The sequence below is a fragment of the Eumetopias jubatus genome, unplaced genomic scaffold (assembly GCF_037043125.1).
Source record: "Eumetopias jubatus isolate StellerSeaLion01/CBP00866 unplaced genomic scaffold, mEumJub1_p1.0 scaffold_3, whole genome shotgun sequence".
NCBI lineage: Eukaryota > Metazoa > Chordata > Mammalia > Carnivora > Otariidae > Eumetopias > Eumetopias jubatus.
The window spans coordinates 101,529,652-101,543,344 of NW_028274809.1; the positions used below are offsets into that span (position 1 = coordinate 101,529,652).

Genomic DNA, 13,693 nt, shown 5'->3' on the forward strand with positions numbered 1-13,693 from the left:
CAGGAAGCCACCCTTGATTACCTATCTTTCCTGCTACATTGCAGTTAGGGATCATGTTACTGTGTAAGCACTTGAAATATTTGAAAGAGGCCGAACACATGCACCTGTCAAAGTTGTGTGTGTCTACTTACCTGTCAATTCAATAACTTCCTAAAGGACAGGAATGCAGTCTTATTATTTCGTTTGGTGTCCCCTCCCCCCAGCCCAGTGCCAGAATGTTATAAAGGTGCCCACGTGGCGCGCAGTACCTCTCCTCCTCTCTCACCCACCTACCAGCTCCAGCAGCATTTAGAGAAGCAGGGATCAGTGGAATCGCCCAGCCGGCACCCTCATTGTTCACACAGCCAGCCTGGGGCCTGGGAATGCTGGCCAAAAGGCAAGGATTAGTGGCCTGTCCAGGACTTCTAGCCCAGCTGCCTCTTTGAGAACTTTGCTTCTCAGCTTGTTGTTTGTTTATGTATCTTGCTCGGAGCTGGCTATGCATGGTGTAAATGAATAAAGGCTATTTTACTTTTATTTATTTTCTTATCTTAGAGTTGCATTTAATTTCACAGGGAGCACTTGAAGGCAAAAACAAAAACAAAAACAAAAACCCCCCAAAACAAAAAACAAACTTTAAGCTCTCAAGAATGAGTTCTGAATAGTGGAATTCTAGGCCCCATGACCTACTGGTTGGGAGATGTTTTTAAGTTCTTCTTTATTTATCTAAGTCATCTCTACCCCCAGTGTGGGGCTTGAACTCACAACTCCAAGATCAAGAGTCACATGCTCTACAGACTGAGCCAGCCAGGGGCCCCTATTGGGAGATATTTTGCATCAGGAATGCCCACCAAACATCACTAGATAGACCAGAGTCTGGTGAAATCCGCCAGGACCCCGGGGCCCATCGTCCCTCAGCTGGGGCTCTCCTGGGCAGCGCGGTCAGAGCCCCAGAATGACGGCAAGGAAACTGGCCTAACTAAATGAGGAAAGACCCTCCTGTGGGAATACTATGCAGCCAGAGCACATCAGTGGATCAAATAATTTCAAAGGCCACGGGACAGCTCACATCTGCTGCTAAGTGAGAAACACAAACTAGTATACAAAACTATATTAAGCATTTTGAAAAAAGTGTGTGCTCAAAGAAAAAGATAGGAAGGAAAAGCACATGTGTATTCACAGTGTGTGTCTCGGTGCTAGAAGTATGTGTGGTTTTATTTCCTTTTGGAAAGTACATTTTGTATCTTCCAACTTTTTTTGACATGAATTCTATTATTTTTGGGGAAAAAAAAGAAGAAGAAGAAAAGAAAAAAGAAGGAGGTCCTGGAATGGCCCCCTCCTCCCAGCTGCCCCCTGGAAAGTCACGAGCCAGCCAGTGAAAGAGGTGGGCGGGGGCTGCTGCCCTGGGCTGCACCCCCCTGCCCCCCCCCCCCCCGCCCCACGCAGCAGATCCACAAAGGGAGCTTCCTGTCAAAGGGTCCTGCAGCCGTGGTGTCCCTCGGAACCCTGCACACAGCTGAGGGGCTGATTCCTTCCAGGAGACAACCACGGTGGGTCCCCCGCTCTCTGTCCCCCTATTTCCTGTCCCTACCCACAGGCTCAGCTCCAGGCCTCCCAACCCTACTGCAGAGCAGAAGCAACTGAGAACTTAAACCCCCGCTGAGCACTCAGGCCCCTCCCCAGAACAAAGAGAGCCCGAATCTCTGGCTATCCAGAGATAAACAGCTCCCAGATGATTCTGAAGGGCAGCCCAGTTGAGACGCTCTGAGCTCCCTCTCCATGAGAGTCACTCCTGTATCTTCTCCCTGGGGGCCACCCCTCCAGGCCTGGCCCCCCCCCCCAACAGCACCCCAAAGGCCCAAGACCAAGCCTCACTGAGCTTTCCCCAGCCCCAGCCTATGATCCCAGCTCAGTGATTCTCAGTTTAACAAGAGGAACGCCTAGAAAGAAGATCACGACCCAGAGACCTGAAGGAGGCGGATTTCGAGCCAGCACAGAGCCAGCCAGTGTAGGGCAAGGAGCTCTGCTCACCACATTTTAGTGGCCACTCATGAACTAAAGAGAGTTATGTAAACTTTTGCCCCTCATCCCACTCGCACCCCCCAGCCCCCATTCTCCCATCCCCCATCTAGACCCTCATGCTGCTGACCAGCCTCTGGAAGCTCTGTGGTTCATCCCTCCCCGCTCCTGGAGGGAACAAAGCTAGCGTTGTCTCTTGGCCTTCTGTCCAGGCCAGTCACTCTTTCCGTCTCTCCCACTGGAGCCCAGCTCGGGAAGACGGCCACTCACCAGGATGGAGAGGATCACGGGCCCCCGAATGACCCACCAGATGGATGCGTTGGCGTTGATGTCCCAGCACCTGTGGAGGGACAGCCAGGCATCGTTAGGGGTGGAGAGCTGAGGGGGCCAGGAAAGACTAGTTCCCTCAAGTGCTCTTCGGAGGAAGGGCCCATGCTGGTGGCCCCAAGCACTGTGGCTGGGGGCCCAGCCGTGTTAGAACTGACCCTCTCCGGCCGCCTGGGAGCACTTCGGAGACCGCTGGAGGAGTGCCACACACACACCCCCGCCCCGGTCTCCGTGCTCTCCCAGTGAACGTCCAGGGCAGTGGACCTGTGTGGCACCTGACAGTCAGAAGATCCCAGAATCCCAAAGCAAGCGCAGTGACAAACTCAACTGCCAACAAGGGCCAGGCAGGTGACATCAGTGAGTGAAGTGGCTGAGTGACTGACGTGTGGCCTCAGGACCCTGGGACATCAGGCGTGGGGGGTACCTGGCAAGCTGGAGAGCATGTGCGGGGCCTAAGGCAGCCACATCGGCTCCGGCTGATTTTTGCCACATGGGAAAATGAGAGATGTTGGTAGAACTTCCCATGTTCTTGAGAGAAGCTAAAAATCCAGATTTTACAAAAAATCGAATTCACCCAATTAAAATAATTCTTTTGAAACGATTATTTGGGGCCAGAGTTGGACCGCAAGACACTGGCAAGCCTCATCGGACCAAATCCACATCCTGGGCTGGTTGCGTCAGTGTGTCTGTGAGAAACTGCCTCTGCTCTGTCAGGCCGCCTCACTTCCTCCTCGGCTTCTCTCCGTGTGCCTACTTCTCAGCAGGGCCCCCTGGGCTTACCTCCATCCTCAGTGCCTGGCAGCTTTAGAGAAAAGACTAGATCTCTCTGTCCCCATCGGGAGTCACTGGGAATGCGGCTCTCCTACACCCACCTCTGCTGGACTCTCACACAGGCCCCCTCCCCCGCCCCCCCCCCCAGGGGGTAGGGAGGAGCAGAGGAGAGGATCCCAGGAAGAAGGAAAAGCTGGGTTGGCCCAGAGCTGCCTCACTGAGCAGCACCTGCCTGGACTTTCACGGCTCCTGCCTGGCACCTGCTCTTCCCACAGAGCTGATGGTGTGGGCAGGCCCAGGAGGGTGCGGGCGTGCTGGAGGCCACCACCCATCTGCAAGCTCACACCAGCCCAGCACTCCAGAGTACTCGCCTGTGGGACCCCTGCACCGCGCCCCCCACCCCCCGCCGTTTAAAAAGCAGCCCTCTCCAAATAGCTCCAAAGAAGTGCCCATCCCGCTTGAAGAACTGGACAATATAAAATACACTCTTGTTACCTCTCCTTCAAAGAGCTTACCCGACATCTTCCAGAAAGTGCCTACTGATAGCCCACGAAGCAACAAAAATGGCCGGGGAACCTGAAGATTAAAAACAAAGGAGGGAGCGGGGAGAGGGGACTCATTTTCAACACCCCCATAAGGGAACAGGGCAGTTCACCCAGCCCGGGAGTGAGCAGGTGTCACAGAAACCCCCTTGTAAATCCTGTGCAAACAAATCCTTGTAGTCTCCTGCTTCTAGGGTAAGAGGCATGCCCTGCAAACTGAGGCAGAATCAGAGGTTCTTGAACGCCAGGAGGGGCTCAGAGTGTCCTGGGAGCCTGGGGCAGACTCGCGAGGCCCTCTGCAGGGAAGAGAAGGGAGAAGTGATGGTCTACACCTGGGCTGTCCTGGGCAGAGGCCGCTCTTCCCACGTAGCTATGGAGTGCTTGACATGTGGCTGGTCCCACAGCACATGTGCTGTAAGTGCAAGCCACCCGATTTTGAAGACTTAGTAGAATGTGAAATATGCTAATTTTTATATTAGTTATATGTTGACATGAAAATATTTTTATACTGGGTTAAATAAAGTAGATCATTGAGGTTAATTTTACCTGCTTCTTTTTACTGTGTTTACTGTGGCTACTAGAAAATTTTAGGATATATACGTGGCTCATTCTATTTCTAATGGACATGCTTGTCCGTACCTGAAAATGGTAACAGCCCCATCCCTGGGCTGCTCAGGTTTCAGACCTCCAGCAGCCAGGTTTACACCCAGACAGGAGATGAAAGAATTTTTCTCTGGAGGAATCCAACAGCCCCAGACAAAGGGCCTATAGATGGCGATGCTGGGGACCCCTTCCAACACAGTGGCCACTTCCAGCTCAGTCTCCCTTGAGAGACATGCCCCGCCACTCCACACATGGGGCCTTCAGTCCGCTCTGAAGTGACTCATTCTTAAACATGAACAGACAGTCAAGGTCACGGACATCTGAGGAAAGCTGATTACATAAAAGACAAGGACCAAAACAATCAGAGAGAAGGAACTCAAAGGAAACAGACCGTGCAGGCTGCAGGAGGAACTTGAACAAAACAACTCTAAGGAATATCATCAGAGAGATAAGAGGAAAGATTACATCTGCAAGACCCAAACAGGATGCCGAAAAAAGGGAGCAGTCCGAGAACAAGGAAGAGGGCTTAGAAATTGAATATATGATAACCAAGATAAAAGACTCCATAGATGGGTTGGAAGATAAAGACCAGGAATCGCCCGGAAAGCAGAACACAAAGAGTGGAATGAAAAATAGGAGGAAAGACATGAAAAAATCAGACGTCAATTCCAGGATGTGCGCCATCTGATTAAAAGTTTCAGAAAGAGAGGATAAAAACCCAAGGGAAAGAAATCAAATAGGTGATGTAAGATCATGGTCCAAGAAATGAAGGATGTGAATTTCCAGATGAAAGGACCACCGGATGTCAGCGAAAAGGATGAAATCACCTCGAGTTGGGGCACATCCCTAGGGCATTTCAAAACAGAGGGACAGAGAGAAGACCCTGCAGCTTATGTAGAAAGAGATGAGTAAAAATGCCCGGGGAAGAAGAATAACATGGCAGGGGCACCTGGGTGGCTCAGTCGGTTAAGTGTCTGCCTTCGGCTCAGGTCATGATCCCGGGGTCTTAGGATCGAGCCCCCAGTTGGCTCCCCGCTCCGCAGGGAGTCTGCTCCTCCCTCTGCCATTCTCCCTGCTTATGCTCTCTCTCTCTCAAATAAATAAATAAAATCTTAAAAAAAAAAAAAAAAAGAAAGGAATAGGATTTAGAGAGGGAAATGAAGGAAATTCTCAGCATGAAGGGTAAGGGAATTGAGCAAGTCTAGAGAACAACCAGCCCAAATAGGGCAGGAAATCAGAAGGCTCTAGAAAGAACATTGTTGGCTCTATCAGGTTGAAAAGCATCCTCCCTAAATTCCTATCTACCCAGAACCTTAGAATGTGACCTTATTTGGAAATAAGGTCTTAGCCGGTGTAATTAGTTAAGAAGAGGTCATACTTAGAAGGATGCCAGTCATATGGGGCACCTAATCCAATATGACCGGCATCCTTATGAGAAGACCATGAGAGACACAGGGCAGAAGAACACACAGCAGAAAGAAGGCCACGTCAACACAGAGGGAGAAATCACAAGGATGCAGCCACAAGCCAAAAACCGCCAAGGACTGCCAGCAACGACCAGAAGCTGGAAGAGAGAGAGGCATGGAGCTCTTCAGAAGGATTCAACCCTGCCAGAACCTTGATTTTGAACTTCTGGCCACCAGAACTGTGAGAGAATAAATTTCTGTTGTTTTAAGCCACCGAGTTTGTGGCAATTTGTTTACGGCAGCCCATAGGAAACAAATACAGCAGGAAGAAACCAACAAATAGGAACTAATAGATTTCCTGTTGGTATGGGATGATCTGGGAAACAGCGCTGGAGGGTTTTCCAGTGCTCTGGGTGAACTGGTGGGAATTAAGGACAGCAACATAAAACAAATAAGTCAATCAAAAGTGACTCCGTAAAAAACAAAAAGTTAACTATTGGAAGTAAAATCATTGTACACCACTCGGCTCAGCAGTAAGCATTTACATAGATATAACGATCCATACATAGAATAGGACTTTTTTTTTTTAAAGATTTTATTTATTCATTCGACAGAGAAAGAGTGAGCACTAGGAGGGAAAGTGGCAGGCAGAGGGAGAAGCAGACTCTGCTGAGCAGGGAGCCCGACGCGGGGCTCGATCCCAGGACCCTGGGATCATGACCTGAGCCGAAGGCAGACGCTTCACCGACTGAGCCACCCAGGCGCCCCACTATTTAATTATTTAAACCAAGTATGTACATGACTTTAATAAAAATAATATATATATATATTTTAAAGATTTTATTTATTTATTTGACAGAGAGAGACAGTGAGAGCAGGAACACAAGCAGGGGGAGTGGGAGAGGGAGAAGCTGGCCTCCCACCGAGCAGGGAGCCCGATGTGGGGCTCGATCCCAGGACCCCGGGATCATGACCTGAGCCGAAGGCAGACGCTGAACGACTGAGCCACCCAGGCACCCCAATATATATATTTTTAATTCCTTGCCTCAATTTTGGATGCTTTGGGCAAAGAACATGGGTTCTTTTTTTTTAAAATAATTTTTTATTGTTATGTTAATCACCATACATTACATCATTAGTTTTTTTTTTTTTTTTAAAGATTTTATTTATTTATTTGACAGAGAGAGAGAGACAGCGAGAGCAGGAACACAAGCAGGGGGAGTGGGAGAGGGAGAAGCAGGCTTCCTGCGGAGCAAGGAGCCCGATGTGGGACTTGATCCCAGGACCCTGAGATCATGACCTGAGCCGAAGGCAGACGCTCAACGACTGAGCCACCCAGGCGCCCTACATCATTAGTTTTTGATGTAGTGTTCCATGATTCATTGTTTGTGCATAACACCCAGTGCTCCACGCAGAATGTGCCCTCTTTAAAGAACATGGGTTCTGAAGGGCCACCTGTTCGTTGTCTCCCATCTTTACAGAGTTGGCAGAAAGTAGGAAAGCCAATAATGGCTCGAGTTAGGGTTTCTTAGTGTGGTCTCCAGACTATCAGGATCAGAGTCATTTGGGGCCTTGTTAGACAGGAAGAGTCTCTGGCTACACCCAAGGCCAACTGGCTCAGAGGCGCCGGGCGTGGGATCCAGCCAGCTGGGCTTGACACACCCTCCATGTGACTCTGATGCTGGCTCCAGTTGGAGAGCCACCAACTCAGCGAGGGGGAGCTTGGTTCATCCCCACAAAAGCCAGAGGTGTCACCCTTTCCTGGGTGCAGACACCCCAGCCACCTGGAAAAAGTAAAAGTGTTGGGTAAGTATTAAAAATCTTAAAAGTCTCCACTCCTTTTGATCCAGTGATCCGAATTCTAGGACCCCATATTACACATGGAAATAAGCTTTGTCCATAAATTATTTATCACTGTGTTATTTATAATAGTGGAAAATTAGAAACAACCTAAATGTCCATACAATAGGTATTTGGTTAAATCGGTCCAGAGACGAGTTAAAAATGTTTATGGCAGAGGTAGAAGAATACAGAACATGCCTGTGTGTCAACAGAAAGAAACAAGATTCAGAATTCTACATTTAGAATGACGACAACAGGGGCGCCTGGGTGGCTCAGTCAGGTTAGCGTCTGCCTTCGGCTCAGGTCATGATCCCAGGGTCCCAGAATCAAGTCCTGCATCAGGCTCCCTGCTCAGCGGGGAGCCTGCCGCTCCCCCTGCTTGTGCTCGTGTTCTCACTCTTTCTCTGACAAATAAACAAAATCTTAAAAAAAAAAAAAAAAAGAATGACCACACAATGCAGAGAAAAACTCAGTAGGAAAATCATCTGGAAGAAAACCCCCCAAACTGTTCATTAGATGAGACCAGGGTAATTTTTTTCTACTTAATTTTATTTTTTGCAGTTGTACAGTGAGCATGTACTCATTTAAGCAGCCCATCTCTGGGGAAACAAGTTGCATACAAATTGAGGAGGGGCCCCTGCTTTTGCAAGAGAAAGGCTTCTCCCAGACGGAAAACTTTAGACCTTCCTAAGTCCCTTCAAGGTCTCCTTGGGGCGGTGCAGGCGGAGAGACCAGGAGGGGAGGAACCTCTGCTTTATGTGCTGTTCTATCTCAGGGCCTGGCATATAGTAGATGAAATATTTGAGAAAGAAAGGAAGGGTCCCATAATCTCACTTAAACCCTCCTAAAAACCCATGGGGCGCTGGGTGGCTCAGTTGACTAGGCATCTGCCTTCGGCCCAGGTCATGATCTCAGAGTCCTGGAATCGAGTGGCATCAGGCTCCCTGCTCAGCAGGGAATCTGCTTCTCCCTCTGCTCCTCCCCATCAGCTTGTGCTCTCTCTATCTCTTCTCTCAAATTAATACAAACCTTTAAAATAAAATAAAATAAACCCTCCTAAAAATCCGTGATGGAGATGTTGCAATGCACCTTTGTCTCCTTGCTTGACTATGACCCCTTTGAATGATGGAACTGTTTTTGTTTCTGTAATCTCTAGAAGCCCCTCTGAGCACAAAGAAATGCTCGAAGAAAGTCGAAAAAATTATGATCCTGATATTACAGATAATGACACTGCCTATATTCATATGACGAGATCCTGGCAGATCTGGGAGTCAAGGTCAGTGAACGAGGTTCCAAACGGGGTCCTTTTTTGGGGTCAACTGCATAAGGCAGGTCCCTGGTCCCCCAGTACTCTGGGACTACTGTTCTCTGCAGAAATCCAAAGATCTGCAGAGTCCCACAGCTCCCACTGGCTAAGGGTTATGTGCTAATCAGGCTGCCAAAGTCTACAGGAAGGCTCGGCAAGCTCTGGCAGCTCACGTGACTTCCCTGATGTGAGGAGATAGGGCCCTTGCATGGAAGGATTTAGACAAGCAGAAAAGACGGGCTTTCCTGGCAGGGGCACTTCTTAATTAAAGGCACTAAGAAGAAAGCAAATGAAATTAATGGCTGGTACACATGACTATCCCTGTAAGCATATGAGTCACTCAGAGGAACCTGGCTATCTTTCTAGAACCCAATGGGTAACTTACATATGTTTATCAAATGAACAATGGATGGATGGATGGATGGATGGATGGATGGATGGATGGACAGACGGATGGATGGATGGATGGATATTTGTTAATGGCAGAATAAGAGTTAAGGGGCCTTTGGAAACAGACAAGCCTTGGTTTGAATCCTGGGTCTGCCCTTGTCTACAGTGTGAGCTGAGCATATTACATCCGCCCCCCCGTCTTTTAGCAGGCTTCTTTGAAGGGCCTCTGGAGGTTGTGGTGGCAATTAATTAATGCATGTAAACTGCTCTGCTCATAGTAATTGCTCAAGAAATGGAGTTATCATCTTCCTTGATCAGAAAGGAAAGGGGGAAGAGAAGGAATGGGGCCTGCAGTTGGCTCTCTGACTGCCATTTCCCCTCCTTCCTACAAAGAAACCCTGAAATTCCTTTGGGAAGCCATGTGGTTTGAATAGCTTAAGCCCATCCGTGTATTCCATTCACTCAGGCCTGTGATTGGCTCAGGATGTGTCTGAGACAAGCCGGTCCAATCAGAGTGAACCTCAGAGTATTTGTTGGGAATGCTGGGCCTTTTCCTCTTATTAGGTACAACAAGGAAGCTGGTAGCCCAGAAGCTGTTGGCAGTTACACTGGGAGCACCAGCCTAGAGATCAAGCTGATGTTACAGAAGGCGAAGTCGAAAGGCACAAAGAAACGTGGCTGAGCTGCTGGATCCAGCCTCACCTGAAGCTGGTGATCCCTGGACTTTTTCAGATACATGAGGCAATGCTTTCTTTTATGTTTAAAGCTGATCTAAGCCAGATTTTCTGACCTACAATCAAAAGCACACTAACTGATATAGAAAGGAAGCAAGAATGAAAATATGTGAATGGAACATCTAAGGAAGATGAAGCAACAAGCATTGGGTGGTATCAAATGGTAAGAGACTTTGGGTGGCCAATACTGGGGCTACATTTTAACTGTGAATTCCTACTTGACATACAAGGAAACCAAAGTCAAGGGGTTAAACAAGAAGGAAATTGCCTAAGATTCCACAAGTTAGCTAACTTGTGTGTGGAGCTGGAACTAGAAACCGAATCCTCTGGCTCAGAGCCTGTTCCCACATACCCCCACCGTTCCACCCATGGAGAAACATACCCCATCCGAGGGCAACAAATCCCCGGAGGCACTTCCTCTCTGAGAAGAAGGAGATGACCAGGAGCGTGTGAAGGTAGAGGCCTTCCACCAGCAGCCAGGCGTAGTTGGCCATGATGCAGTACTGGAAGAAAGCCATGACCAGCTTACAGCCCACCTGCACAGAGAGAGGCAGGTGAGCCCCAGGGCTGGGCAACAGCGGGCTCCCCTCTGGCAGCCACCCCTAAAGGACGTGACAGGGCGTAGTGGGGGTCAGGTCGCAGAGCGAGTCTCTGGGGGCTCCTGGCCATCCCCTGTGGCTGTCCACTCTCAGAAGGCCAGGCCCAAGAGTTCTCTAGAGGGTGGGAGTCCACATGCCAAGAGGCCCAGCCAAGAAGGCTAACGGGCCATCACAGAAGTAGGCAGTGCATTCAAAGGGATTTCTGAGCCAAGGAGTAACAAAATCCTTTCTAAGCTCTTTTCTCGGAAACAGAAGAAGAAGGGACGTACCAGTTATGTTAGGAGGGCAACACTGATTATAGTGAAAATGGCCCCCGATTGGCACACTGCATCTGTTCTGGAGACCTCTAATTACCAGATGGGGGGGCCAGTGCTGGCCTTGCCTGACGCAGTGCCTTGTTAGAGGCGTGTCTCTTGCGGGGATTGCCAGAAGCTGTCCCTGGGGACTTGTGGGTCCCGAGGCTTCCATCCCAGCAAGGCAACCATTCCCATGTGGCAAGGGTCCCCATTCCTTTCCCTGAGCTGTCCCCTGGGGAGAGGACAGCTTCTGGGATGGCCGAGGGCTGCTACAGGGGCTACGTGAAGGTCACATCCACAGAGGAGGAGAAGCCGGTGTTGCCCTGCTGGCCAGCTATGGTTCCTGCCCTACGGCCGCCTGCAGACTCGGATTCTGGGGCGCGCCCGTGGTTGGCTCAGGAGTCTGATGTTTGGTGGAACCCAAGAAGGTTCCCTGCGGGGCACTGCTGGACTTCTCCACTACTGGTCAGTGAGGTGGGGGGCCTGAATTTAAGTCTTCTGACTCTCACTCTGGTACTCTTACTTCATCCTGACAATATCCTGAAGGGAGATTCAGTCGGAGTCAGAAAACACACACACACACACACACACACACACACACACAACTATAAACAACACAAACTCAACAGATCTGTAAGGAATTAGAGATTTGAGTGGGAGGAAGTGACAGGGAGGTTGACTGAACCAATCTCAATCTCCAATCCCTTCTCCCTTGTTTGCCTCTGCTATGGAGACTATGATGGTAAATAGATTCGATCTCTCAGCTTCCTTTGCAGTTAGATGTGGTCCCATGACACGGTTCTAGCCAATGAGATGTAGATAGGGGTCTTGGGGCAGGCATTCTTTCCCACCCTAAAAAGGCAAAGCTGCCCAAAGACAAAAACGGTTTAACCCTGACTCTCTTTTTTGACTGGAACATGCATGTGAGGCCTGGGGCTGCAACAGCCATATTGTAAACAAGCAGTGTAAAGCATGGCATCAAGCACGCTGGAGCCTAAAGAGGGAAAGGGACTGTGTCCACCATGGCATCATGGAGCCACTGTACGGCCTGTGGATTGCCCATCTGTGGACGGCTTATGTGGGAAACAACCCCCATCCGTTTGAGCCACTGATGTATGGTTTTCTGGTACATGCTGCAAAAGGGATTCCCAACTGATACACAGAGCAATATTGCAAAGGATAAAGAGTTATCTGAGCATTCAGAAGGAGGAAGGGGGTTAGATTTAACAAAACAATTGTTTTGCCACACACCTGTGTTTGCAGAACCTAGGCATATGTTCCCACTTTTCTTTCTACACCCAACCTCAACCCTCTTTAGACCTGGCCATCTGTCCACAGCTGGGACTTGGCAGGTGGAGGGAAAAGACGAGCCTCACTATGTATCTAATTGCCAGAGTGGCTAAGCCACTCCTGGATGCTGGGAGTTGAAGGGTAGCCCCCAGAGGCCTCCTGACAAACTGCTCTCATACATGACCCAGACTGTGCGCGTGGAGACATGGGACTCTCCCCGGGCTCCCTGGCCCAGCACTGGCCCCTCTACTCTAGGCATTAAGTGCAACCTCAGCTGGGATTTGGGGGAAGGGCAAGGGGACCACCACCCTCTCCCGAGTTGGGCTGAGGAAGGTGGGCAGCCTGGCCACACTCGGGGGCATGCAGGCATGTTACCCTGTGGGCATCACAGTGAGCGACATCGTCCGAGGAGAAGAGCACGGCGTCCTTGATGAAGTTGGACAGGGCACGCAGGATGAAGGACACAAAAAGGTGCATGTGGATGTAGTTGCGGGTGCAGTGAAGCCTCCTGGAGAGAGAGAATGCAGGGCCATGGGGGCCAGAGCCACAGGCGCGTGGCCACTTCTTAGCTAGACGACCTTGACCTCGGGCAAGCCTTTTCACCTTCCAGAGCCTGAGTCTCCTCCTCTGCCGGAGGGGTCAGAGGTCTGTTACTCTTTCCCCGTCTTCTGGTACCAGAAGCAAGCTTTCTTATGGGGAACCCAGTCCAGCTCTGAGTGGGGGTGACTCCATCCTCCTGCCCTCTTGATAGGCCTGACCAATCAGAGTACTCCACCCCTGGTTGCTGTGACTGGCTCAGGTTGGGCATGTGACCCAAGCCTAGCCTATGAGATATCCTACCCCCATCCCTACCCCAGGACTTTGATTGCAACTAATGGGGAAGAGGCTCTCCTTGTCCTGGTGTGGCCGAGCCAGTGGAATGTACCCCTGAGGCTGTTGGTGGTTGTCTCTGCCACCCCTGCAGAAAGCCTACCTGAGGATGAGGCCAAGGCAGAGTTGAGAAAGGGAGGGAGACAGACCTAGTTCTGCAGATACCTTTGAGCACCTAGATACGGCCATTCCTAAAGCCAGCAGCCCTGAGCTTGTCAATTATGTGGGTCAGGTCACCTTTGTTTACTTAAACTGTCTTAAGGTGGATTTCTGTTTCTTGCAACCAAGAGTCTGGCTAACACACTTGTAAAACGGGGTAATGATACCCATCTTATAGCATTGTGTGAAAATTACAGATAGTACATGTGCAGTAAGTTCCTTCTTGTGCGCAGTAATTGTGGAATGAATAAAAAATATGAACAAGGTCACAGGAACATCAGTGTTTGGCCACAGGTAAGGTTTAGATCAAGAGGTCCCTAAGTGGCCCACCCAGACCTTCCTTTCTCTGGCCTGAGTAATTTAAAGAGACCCAAATTCTGCGCCTGTGGAAGGCTGGGGAGACAGAGAGTTGGCAATGTGTTCTCACCGGAAAGCACAGAGGATGCTGAGGGCGACCAGGAGCATCACCAGGGAGGAGCTATAACCCACGGTGTACATGACCTTCAGCTTCATCAGGTACTCATGCTGCAGAGAGAGGCATGTGTCAGTCCCATCCACCC

The 13,693-nt window shown here is 49.9% G+C and overlaps 1 protein-coding gene across 1 annotated transcript in view; it reads right to left on the minus strand.

Moving 5' to 3' along the window:
• Nucleotides 1-13,693, minus strand: part of SCTR (secretin receptor) — a 69,110-nt gene that overhangs the window by 7,075 nt on the left and 48,342 nt on the right. The window contains exons 5-9 of the mRNA XM_028101278.2: nt 13,561-13,658; nt 12,480-12,612; nt 10,302-10,455; nt 3,612-3,672; nt 2,269-2,338 (exon numbers count right to left, since the gene is read on the minus strand). Of these exons, the coding sequence (XP_027957079.1) occupies nt 2,269-2,338; nt 3,612-3,672; nt 10,302-10,455; nt 12,480-12,612; nt 13,561-13,658 (516 nt within the window). The remainder of the gene's footprint in view (nt 1-2,268; nt 2,339-3,611; nt 3,673-10,301; nt 10,456-12,479; nt 12,613-13,560; nt 13,659-13,693) is intronic.